At 34.6% G+C, this 12,508-nt stretch overlaps 1 protein-coding gene across 1 annotated transcript in view; it reads left to right on the plus strand.

The window, feature by feature from the left end:
• Window positions 1–12,508, plus strand: part of GUCY1A2 (guanylate cyclase 1 soluble subunit alpha 2) — a 274,966-nt gene that overhangs the window by 245,402 nt on the left and 17,056 nt on the right. Inside the window, exon 7 of the mRNA XM_058545304.1 lies at window positions 832–986. Coding sequence (XP_058401287.1) covers window positions 832–986 — 155 coding nt within the window. The remainder of the gene's footprint in view (window positions 1–831; window positions 987–12,508) is intronic.

The following is a 12,508-nucleotide window of genomic DNA, read 5'->3' on the forward strand; positions in this document are numbered from 1 at the left end:
TTACCCACATTCTCCTAGAACTAAGGATGTCATCTCCCACTTGGTCACCATTAGCTTCAGTTATTTTGGTGTAGACCATGTGGATACAACTTCATTACTGTAATCACATTTAGGTGTATATCAACTTCATGCTGAGGGCTCCTTCAATGTATAGACCAGACTAATATTTATCTAATTCTCGATTAAAATATACAGCACTTAGTTTACTCTTCAGGATTTTTACTTGAAGCTTCTTGACTAACTCAAAGGTTGGATTCTCTATAACTCCATTCTGATTCTATATTAGGGAATTTAGGCAATTTATTCAACATTCATCACTTACTATTGAGTGCCTACTTTGCTCTAGGTAGAGTACTAAGTGCTGAATATTCAGCAGTAAGAAAATAGATACAGATCCTTCTCTCATGAGAAAAACCAACATTTAGGCAAAATAAACAATTATAAATGTTTAATTTATAATTCTGTTTGATGTTATGAAGGGAAAAATAGGGTTTTATGTGCAAATAGCTGGAGGGAGAATAATACATTTTCCGTATATTAGAACATATTATAACAAATGAAACCTGATTGAACTTGTAACGTAATCAGATTTATTTAACAAATTAAACATTGTTTTTTTCCTATAATTAATCCATTCATTCATTTATTCCACAGCATGCACATTCATTGGCACTATAATGGTCCAGATGTTGGGTTCAGAAAAATGACCGAGACCCAGTCTCTGTCTTTGAGAAGTTCGTAGTTTAATGGTTTACATAATTAGGAGTACCTCTCATTAAAATAATTGCATACCAAACGAAAATATTCTTTTTCTTTGTTCTTTCTTTTTAGATGAGGATAGGCATTCACTCAGGCTCCGTGCTGGCTGGAGTTGTTGGAGTGAGAATGCCGAGATATTGCCTGTTTGGAAATAATGTCACTTTGGCAAGCAAATTCGAATCGGGAAGTCACCCTCGGCGCATCAACGTCAGCCCGACCACTTACCAGTAAGTGTTCTCTGGCCCCTCCCCCTGGCGTTGGCATGGCCTTGAGCTATATCCTGTCATTTATGAGACTCTGTCCTTTTTCTTGATCCTGTTGTTCTCTAAGATAATATGATAGATCCACCCAGTCTGAAAGAGAGCAATTATGTCACAAACTTTTATTTGCACTCTGAGAGAGTGTGTGGAAAACCTTATTTGACTGAGAGGTAAATACAGGTTTGTCATTTCCCACAGCCTCTGTCCTTCTGAGGTATACCTGTTTAAAATACAGGAAAGCAAACATTAAGGATGTGCACTACAGTAGAAATCCTAATATTTTCAAAATGTTCCTCAATGTTTGTAAAAATCAAAGGAATAAGATAGAAACGACGGTTTGTCTGTTTTTATTCTTTTGAATAATGAATATAAATAAAGACTCTCCAAAGTTAAATATATACTGAATATGGAGTAAAACTTAAAACTCTATCTTAAAGGTCATATTTGACAGCTCTACACATTTTTGACAGCTAAACATCCTTATTTTGTGTCTGGTAGATGTAATCTCACCCACTAGATATTAAGCTCCATATGGGCAGGGACCATGTCTGTTTTGGCTCATCATTATATCCCCAGATCTCACAAAAAATGTTTAGCACATAATAAGCACTCTATAAATATTTATTGAATTAATGAATAAATGCATTGATAAGATGAACTTCTCTAGAATGAGAAAACGGTATGAATATCTCCTACCTGTTAGACTTTGGCTGTATGCTACACATTGGTGTGCAAGCTATTTAATTAGTGCCAAGATTTAGATAACTTGGAAATCATATTGTAAAACTGTAAAGTAGAAATAGTGACCACTGATATTTTTTATTAACATGGTTATAAAAAACCCTGAAGCAGAAAATTTGAGTATATAAATAACAAAAGTTGATTACAATAATAGACAAAATGGTGATACTTTGAAGCTTTTGATATCACATCTATATAGAGGGATGTTGAAGTCTTTTAGATGAATGACAAGTATTTCCAGATTCCTGAGGAGCAGATAAGAAAGGGGACTGAAATTACAAATAATAGAATCAAGAGAAAGTTGCTTAAGAATTACCTATCATTTTTAAGGTATTTACATAATGTTTTTGCTTCTTTTAAATTTCTCCCAATTTTCCTAACATGATTCTGGGCATAACACAGATGATCTGCCAATAATTTTCATATTAAATTGAATTTTGGAAACTTCTCTAGATCAGTGATTCTGACACTTTGTGCTCTAGACCACAGGGTGAGGAAAAGTTCCTGAACATCAACCACCTCACCTATGTCCTCTTACCGTGGTTATGATTTTTCCCAACATGGTGCTAATACTTATGTTCCATGTTTGTGTAACTTAGTGTAGATTTACATCTGCTGTGGAAACTCCATTTTAAAAAGTGATGTATAAAGAATGGATCAACTGTGTGAGAAGTTCATGCCCTGAGCTTAGACATCATAGATGTAGCTGGCTTTGTTTACATGTGACCAATAAAAGAAACTCTGCAAGCCACACAGGGTCTGTGCATTTGAGTGCTGTCTCTGAGTTTTCATAATATTTTTTGCATTAATTGAGTTTGCAATGATCCTTGGTGATCAATAAGGTCTGAAGGATTGAATCATTTTGACTACTGCAAGCACTGAAACATCTTGTTCTGGTATTGTCTGCCCCTGCCCCCAAAATCAAATGGAGCCCTAGCTAGACATATTGAGCTTCCATATGGCTAGATTATGAAAGATATTTTCTCTAATTGGCCACATCATGTAATTCCTACTATTACTTTATAAAAGTATTTTTACATTTGGTCTATCCTCGAAATAAATCTTTTCCACTCTCTTTCCCTTGTTCCCCCCTCCTTCTCTTCTTTCAACAAACGTTTGTTGAGCACCTGCTGTAGTCCAAGCACTATGGTAGGTACTGATGTTACCGCTATGAACAGCATAAATGTGATCTCTGCCCTCGTGGAGGAGATCACAGACTAGATGGTAGATATGCCCTAGTAAGTGATTAGTTACAATAGACTAGTTCTGAGGTGAAGAAACCCTGATTAGAGTATTAGAGCAAGAAAGGGGGTGTGCTAAAATGAGGATGGAGAGATAAACTGAAGTCAGACCGGCCAAAGCTGGTAAGTCATGTTAAAGTGTTTCAACTTGCCCCTGAGAGCAGTGAAGGACATTGAAGAGTTTTAAGCAGAGGAGTGACTTGACCAGATTTGTACTTTGAAACGATCATCAAGATTGTGGAAAGGAGAACAGATTAGGGGGTGGGGAAGGGCAGCAATCCAGTGATTAAGAGCAGATAATCTTATGCCCATTTCCATGATGGAAGGGCAGCTGATTACTGAGTCCCCAGAGTCCCAACCGTATGCTAGTTCAACTCGCCTTCCCATGCTTCAGAAGAGTGGTTGAACTCAATGACCTTTGACATCCATTTTAATCTGGGATGCCATTAAATAACCCAGATTAAAATGTACTTTGGCTCCTGGTAAATTTCTAGAAAATTAAATTTAGGTATTTGATCTCTGTGTGACTAGGTTTTCAGATTCTGGATGTGTTTGTGCCTAAGTACTTTCTGTTGGTTTTGTCTACGCCAGTCTATACAGTTCAGCCATGAATAATCGTTCTATTCCACACTGCACAAGTGATTTATGAACCCACAAGTGTAGAGTGTACCTCCTTTGTCCCAGGATGCTCAAAGTGAAATGCCAAGATTGACTTCTCGGGGATATTCTCTACAAGGAGATAAAATTACACTTTCTTAGAGCAAATAGGAATTTGTGAAACAAAACTGAGTATGAAGCTCATGAGAGCTTGAAATTTCCAGTTTTCTTCCCTGAATTAAATCCTGTAGAATGTCCAATATTGTCTGGATCTTGAAATCTTCAGAGAGGTTTATATTCAATTTATTTTTCATAAGACTATATGATTATCATAAACTTTGAGAGAGTGAATTATTTAGATATTATGATAAATTGAAATAATTTTCTGAATAATTCATTCCAAATACATTTTGCCTGAAATGTTTAAATAGTTGATTTCAAAAAACACTTCTATATATGTTTTGAAGTACTGAAAATGAAAAGGAATAATATAATTCTCATGATCCCACTATTGGTTTAATACTTTATTATAGTTGCTTCAGATATTATGTAATAAAAATAAATAAAACATTTCCTTTGGAATTTTTCCTCCCTTTCATTGTGACAGATACCCTAACGAATTTGGTATATTTCAAAGTCTAGTGTTTTACACACTAATTTTTTCATATATATCCATAAACAATAGAATTTTATTTTATGTTTTAATTTGCATAAGTGATATTTCACTGTATGAATCTTGCTCAGTTTTCTTTAATTTCGTATTTTTAAGATCTATCCATGTTGAGACATATAGCTCTAGCTCCTCATTTTAATTACTATACAACATTCCAGTGTATGACTACACCATATTTTAATTTTTATTCATCTATTCCTCTACTAATGAACACTTAGGTCTTTTTTTAAAATTTTCAATTATTAAAAAGAGTGTTCCTATGAACATTACTTACCTGTTATTACATAACTTAGGCTACTTTACATTTCATATGATATAAATAATTGAGTTTCCTATAGGTTACTAGAATTGGAATCATCAGATGTTGTTTATCTCAAAATTCATTTGGACATAACAAATAAAGATGTTAAAATCAAGGCTATAATTTTAATATGATAGTTTTCATTTTTTTAGACTTATTGTGTGAGTCATTTTATTGCATGTGGTAATGTCCAAGGACCATTTCCTCTTCATCTAGAGCACTTTATTGCTAGTTTCATTTCTGGACAAAAAGAAATCTTTAATGAGTTTTGAATTTTCTATGTTTGATGTTTTCATTTTTCTCTAATAAATGTGATGTTTACACCCATCTTTGTTCCCACTCATCCAAATTTAAAAATAATGCACACATTACAGACAATTGTCTTTTAACATCATGCTACTCATCTGTGAAACTGAAATAATTGCTTATATTAAGGACAGTTTCAGCAAACTTTGAAATGGCGTGAATAATTGTATGATTTGCCTGAGCAGAATTAATTGTATTTCCTTGCTACATGCAAAATAAAAATGTGGAACGACTCTTTAATTACTTTGATATGAAAGTTTTCTTGACCTTTAAATATTTTTGCTTTTCTCGTTTTCCAATTGATCTACTTCTGGACTTTTCAGAATGCCTATTTTTCATTCACTGTGAAAGGCCCCTTCTGTTAAAACCAAGTTTCTTCTAAGCACTGGTGTCACATGAGGGAAATGTACAGTGGAGCAGGATAGGGTAGTGTGGTTAAGCGCACAAGCTCCAGAATCAAAGTGCCTAGGTCGGAATCCAGGCTTTAAAACTTATTGTTTGTGTGAAAGTTATCAACTTAATTTCTTTGGGCTCAGTTTTCTCATCTTTAAAATTGGTACCTATTTCAGAAGATAATTGTTAGGGTTAAATATGATGTTTATAAAGCTCCTAATACTTGAAACAATAGACATTCATTTATTGCTTCATCCTGTTCTTTCCATGAAGGAATAGATTATCTTATTCCTGCACTTGATTCTCATATTTTATAAGTTTAGCCGTGTTGAATGACGTGTGATAGTTGGATTACAGACCTCATCTGGCAGTCCCAAAGAAAACAGTAGGTTTGGTAATTTGGCCAAAGGCAATTTGAACTATGACTCAGAACTGAGCTAGTAATCAGCTTATTCCTACAAGTTTTTATTAGCAAAGGCATCTTACTGATGACTAAATCACAGTCATGTGATTAAAAAACTGGCTATTTTCCTGGCAAATCCTCAAATTTAAACAGAAACACATAATTACCTATATGTTGATTAGATTATCACAAACTTTTCAGCTTAAATGACACAAATTTATTATCTTACAGGTCTATGGGCTAGAAGTCTGATATGGGTCTCACTGGGCTAAAATCAAGGTGTCATCAGGGCTGCATTCTTTTCTGGAAGTTCTAGAAGATAATCTGTTTTCTTGCCTTTCCCAGCTTCTAGAGACCACCTGCATTCTTTGGTTCATGGCTTCCTTCCTCCATCGCAAAGGCAGTAATACTGCATCTCTCTGATGCTGCTTCCATTGTCACATCTCTGTATCTCTTTTCTTCTTCCTCCCTCTTCTACTTTTAAGGACTCCTCTGATTACGTTGGCTCCACTGGATAATCCAGGATAGTTTTCCTATTTTAAAGTCAGCTCATTAGTGACTTTAACTCCATCTGCAACCATAATTCATCTTTACCATGTAACCTAACATATTCACAGGTTCCAAGGAATAGGACATGGAGGTTTTTTTTTAGTGGCAGAGGGCATGGGGAGGTGGTTATCCTGCCTACAACAAAGGAAAAATCTAAGGGCTAAAACTGCCTAGAACTGTAGCCCCCATCCTACTTATGCTTCCTCATCTTTGAGAATTTTTTTTTTTAGCGTATCAATTATGTAAAAAAAAAATCTGGGGAAGAAAAGGACTTTTGCAAGATGAGTGTACTGGCTTGTAAAGGATTTTTACTAGAACTAAAGATATAGATAGATTCCTGAAGAGAGAAACCCAGTACAAGACTGTCCTAGTCATTTCGTGCTGCTATAACAAAGTCCCATAAAGTGGGTGGCTTATAGACAACAGAAATATATTTCTCACTCACTGTGGAGGCTGGAAGTCTGAGATGGTGTGCCAGCATGGTTGGGTTCTGGTGAGAGCTCTCTTGTGGCTTGCAGGTGGCTGACTTTTCCTTGTATCCTCATGTAGCAGAAAGAGAGAGAGGAAGCAAGCTCTCTTGTGACTCTTATAAGGGCACTAATCCTCTTTATGAGGGCTCCCCCTTCATCTAATTCTAACTCCCAAAGGCCCCACCTCCTAACACCATCACATTGAGGAGTACAGTTTCAAAAACTGAATTTTGGGAGGACACAAACATTAAGTCCATAACAAGGACTGAATTATATTTCTATATTTAAGGAACAGTAGAGTCCCCGGCTTGAGGAGGAAATTAAGGAGCAGTCCTGAGAAACACGGAATTTTTATAAAGCTGACTGCAGTCCCTTCACTGCACAATCTGCCCTCAGACATCACTACCCCCAAATAATCTCTAAAAAAGCTGGGCACTCAAGAAGTTGTAATACTTAACTTACAGATATCTTTAGACCACTAGCGCCAAACTTAAAACTTAAACCACATTGTTTAGGCTAGAGTTTGGCATAATGCATAGTTTTCTAGCTTAGGAGTCAGGAGAACTGAATCTCATCTTGGCTCAGATTTTAACTTGCTGGGTAATTTTTGGCAAATGAGATCATGTTCCTAGGGTTAAAGATGACCTAGATGATCTCTAAAATATCTTTTAGCTCTAAAATGTCATGATAGTAATAGCAAACGTTTATTGAATTACTTATTCTCTTTAAGACGTCTATTCACATTACCTCATTTAATCTTCACAGCAAGCCTGTGAGTTAAGCATTGTTATGATCTTTATTTTTCAGATGAGAAGAAACTGAGACTTAGAAAAGTTAAATAAGTCACCAGGAACACACAGCTAAATAAGTGTGGGAGTCAGAATTCAAATTCATAGTTGCCTTACTCTAGAGCCTGAATTCTTATCCATGGCCAAACTGTTTCTTTGGATCAATAACTAATGATAAGGTAGGATAGGTAATAATTTCTGACTATAACTTGCCTTGATGAGGGGACTTCCTCTGTAAGAGAATGGTAAAGAGAGCAATGGGGAGCAGGCTGGAATCAGAGCAGGGGAGATTTCATTCCTTTCCTATCTCATATAAACACGTCCAGGTTGCAATTTTGCTAGCCTGGAGTTCTTTCCATACTCAGGGTAATGAAGAAGAAGTGTGTTCCTCCTAAAATATTTACTCGATGTCTCCATGTTTCTAAGCATGTCAGTATCCCTAGCTCTGGATCTGAACATGAGTGTACATGACAAAGTTGTGGCAAACAGAAAACTCCAAGTTAAATGGAAAACCGTCTTTTGTTTCTGTGAGGCTAAAACATTTTGTGTCTAATGTATACAATAAAAGTCACTGGGAATATAGGCTTGCTGTTCAGAATTTTCCTTTGTATACAATTTGGAGGAATGCATCTTTCTAGTATATTGAGATATGCATGAAATAGTTGAAGAAAGATGAAGTTACTTGGGTATATTTTTCTTTGTGTGTTAAAGTTAATAGTTACTAACGCTAGTTAAAAATGCTAGCTAGAAAATCTGCTTCCATTCCTTTGTCAATATAGTTATTATACAAGAGTGAGGTACTATATTGTAAATACTATCTCTTCTTCCTATGGACACCTAATATGGGAAAGACATCCAAAGAGCTTCAGGAAATTCTTGCCTAGTTGTTCACTTGTAGCCTCCTGTTTTTAAAAAATCAAAATGCTCATCTGCACTAGTGACTTGATAGTTTAAAAAATAAGTAAATAAATATTTGGGCTGGTATTTTATTGTCCTGTCAGTCTTTTAAGTGACTTTATAGATCATCCTATCCTTTATAGAAGCATCAAAACAGTAAGCATTATATTTTACAAAAGAAAAATAATCAGTAAAGACAAATGACTTAATAGTTTTCCCAAAAGGAAAACCTGAGCTGTGTCTCAAGAATTATATTTCTATTTTTACAATTACAGATGGCAAGACTAATATTACCCGTTTAAAAGTGCCAATAAAAGTCACCTTTAACAAAATTGAATGAGATATTCTACTCATTTAGACATTTTTATTTTTCTCTTTCTTCCTTTGTCTCCTTGTGGTATCAAATAGCATTTTTCCCAGAAAGTATAATTCTGAGGATTGAAAAAATAAGATTTCCTAATTTCTTAAAATAAATCTGGCGTAATTTTTTGACTTTTGGAATATCCCATCTCAAGCATTCCATGTATTTACCAGCACATTTAAGGTCATAATAGTGAAGTATTTGAGGATCAGAGTATAATGTTGCAGCTGTTTTTATAGTAAAAACCGTACACACTTACCTATTAACTCACTTCCATAGGTCTAATTTCTTAAAGTAGTTGTCAAAATCAATGAAAAAATATATAGATAAATACTGTGTAATAATGGTTCGTTATTTTTATTATTTTATAGACATGAAGTGAAAGAGTAGGTCTGGCAATTTTGACACTTTCTTCTTTATGGTTTGGTTGATCGTTTGGCGTAGGTTTGGTCTACATGATTAGGCTCAGGATTAAAGGTACAAGTATTGCTGGTCCTATATTAGGACACATTCGCTACTATGTATGAAGGATGTTTCCTTTTTCCCATGATCTTAATGCTAAAAAGCTAGTTATCTAGTTTAGGGCTCAGAATTTAAAGACGCTAATCTTGTTCATGTCAATGGTTCTTATATGGAGGACATCTATTAAAACAAAAAAGGAATTTCTATGAAGTATGAATAATAGCTATTTTATTGGCCATAAATAATATGTTTACAAATAGTGCCAAGTTTAACTAAATTGTTCACTCCATCTAAATCACTGTAAAGTGAAAATTAGTTACTAAGAAAATTGAGCATAATCTAAAGCAAGAGAGGAAGCCAATCTACGTCCTCCTTTTCCTTTCTGCATTAAAAAATGGCACCATTTCAGGTGACCTGGAGGTTAATGTTTATTTTTCAATTAACAAACAATAAAGGACACTTTCTGATTTTTTTTTTAAACGTTCACATTTTAGCTTAAAAGGCCAAGTAGAAAAGTAATTTTTAAACATTTGTTGGCTGTGGAACCAATTCAAGTAAAATCTAACTAAAAATCCACGGTAGAACATAGATAAAAGTGGTGTTGTTGAGATATTCGGGAATGGTGTATCATTTAAGTAAGTCTTAGGGTTAGTGTGTTTATGAGTTTCCTGACATATTTTCTATGTGTACTCTACATGTGTACTTTTCTGGAAAGGTATACTTTTCTGGAAAGGTGTTTTTTCCTAATACTCTCATTAGATTTCCAAACTGGCCCATAATTCAGAAAATGTTAAGAATCACTACTATCTGATTAACTAAATGAATGACCAAATAAAAGATCTCAGGAGACTGAAGTTCACATTCCTCTTCTGCCATTAATTAGTTTACGACTCTGGGTAAGTCACGTGAATAATCTCTTCCTCCATTTCTTCGTAAATTAGAAAAAACAATTAAGTCTAGATTATTTCCAAAAATTTTACACTAAATCCTGGAACAGAAAAAGTACATCAGTGGAAAAGCAGCGAAATCTGAATAAAGCTTTTAATTCAGATAATAATAATATACTATTATTAATTCCTTAGTTTTGACAAATGTACCAGAGTTACGTGGAATGTTAACATTAGAGGAAACTGAGTGAAGAGGTTAGAAGAACTCACTGCACCGTCTTTGCAAGGCTTCTGTAAATCTAAAATTATTCCAAAATAAAATGTTTATTTCTAAAAAAGTATTACAGTTCTAACATCTGGTAAGGCTGAGAATTTATTTTCAACTTAGCTAATAGTGGGTCTTATATGCTATAAGACACCCATTGAATGTTTTTGAGCCTGGAGACGACATGATCAAAGGAAAACTTATTTGGGGGTGATGTTCCACAGGGAGTGGAGTGGGGAAAACTCGAGGAAATATGCCTATTAAGAGGCGACAGTGTTGTTCCAGGCCTACGGTACGGTCATGAACTAGGACTGTGTTAGTGGGACTAGAAGGAAAGTATATAAGGTATGAACACCTTTAAAGAAATAATTACAGGTTTGACTGGGCAAAAGCACATAGCCATTCTATGTATTGTGTGGTCAATTCTGGGCCTTGGAACTAGAAAGCCATTTTTAAAAATGACTTTTTTAAAATAATGTCTTATGAACTTATTTCTTTTAAAATTCTTACTGTTAGGTTTAGCATTTAACCTAAATCAATTTCTCTTTCTCCTTTTTTCTCATTCATGCAGATTGTTCTTTAAAGGAATTGGCAAAATTTTATATCGTATTATATTGAATTGCTTGTATATTGTGTTGTTATATTAAGTAGATAGATATGTTTCAATTCCCCTCAGAACAAAGCAGTCTACCTTCCTCCCCCCAAAAAATGATCATGAATTGTATTATGAGAATACATTTTAATATGTAATAAAATAGAGTATGTTTGGAGCAGTCATTTTTACACTGGAAAATTGAAAATGGTCTTAAGTGGAACTTAACCTTTCAGCAGTCAGTTCCTCTCACTGTTGCTTTGTGTGTAGCACTTTGTGCACAAGGAGAAATCTCTGCTCTAAGTGCCACACTCAAGAATCCTTTTTATGGCTCTGATTAAAGTGCAAAGATTCTCATGCATTAGTCACCCATTACTAAATCAAAATTGTTCTATAATCAGCTTTTATGATATTGGCCAGCACAGCAGTGTTTTCTCTGGAGATCTTACTTGTGATTTTTTCAGATTTGCAAGTCTAAAACTAACGTGTTTGATTATGTTGCTTTATGTGACCCTCTATAATCTGAGTAATATACAAACTCTCAACCTCCACTAAATATTAGAGCTGTAAATAATCTTTGAAATAAATTAGATCAAGATCTTTCTTTTTCCACAAGGAAATTGAGAGAACCAGAGAATTTAAGTGACTTAACCAATGCCATTAGCTAATTTGTTCCTATGTCACCTATATGGAGAGGGGGGCCCTAAAATGTAAGAGACTAGAGTTACAGTTTACCTACCAACCTCCTCACCTGTCTCATCCCTATTTACTACCTTACCATAGTTTGTCTCCACAAAAATTAGCATTTCTGAGAAACATCACTGTAGGGGAATTTGGTGAGAATGTTTGCTATAAAACATTGTTCAAAAAGAAATAGAAACAAATTTTCTTGTAGAAAGGGAACAAACTTTGACTTTTGTTTTCTAGCCCCTAAATAGTTTCCTCAGGCTGACTTGCCTTCTTTGGAACTGAAGTCATTACAACTCTGTGTGTTCTTCTCACAATACATCTAGGCAAATTCTACTCTGATTTGTTCAATAACATATAAAACATAGAACATAAAATTCTTTAAAATCGATCTGGTCCTAATTTTTTTTATTTATAATAAAATCAATGGAGGATTGTCCATTTTTAAAAATAAATGTGCCACTCAAATAGGAAATGCAAGGCAGACAACGTGCATTCTCCAGCAGGCACCAGGTATGCAGACTACGAAATCCATAGTAAGCATGCTTTGTCGTTAATAGTTAACTGAATAAGGTGCAGAAAGAAATGAACTGAGGTGTCACAGTAGTGCCTCTGAAGCTCTTTGCCTTATATTTTTCAGGAGACATACAGGGAAACTATCCTTTTTTGAGAACTAATCTATTATTCTGAATTTTAAAATCCGAAAATTGACAGTCTTATAAAATTGCCACAAAATCTGCAAGGTAAAATATTTATAACCTTAAAATGCATAAAAATTTGGTGAGATCCCTCCTTTGTTTGATTTCTTAGTGAGCTAGATTCTTACTTTCCTTATTTGGACAAGAATGTTATTTCCAGAGAATGTACATTGAATTT

The sequence above is a fragment of the Diceros bicornis genome, chromosome 7 (assembly GCF_020826845.1).
Source record: "Diceros bicornis minor isolate mBicDic1 chromosome 7, mDicBic1.mat.cur, whole genome shotgun sequence".
NCBI classification, from domain to species: Eukaryota; Metazoa; Chordata; class Mammalia; order Perissodactyla; family Rhinocerotidae; genus Diceros; species Diceros bicornis.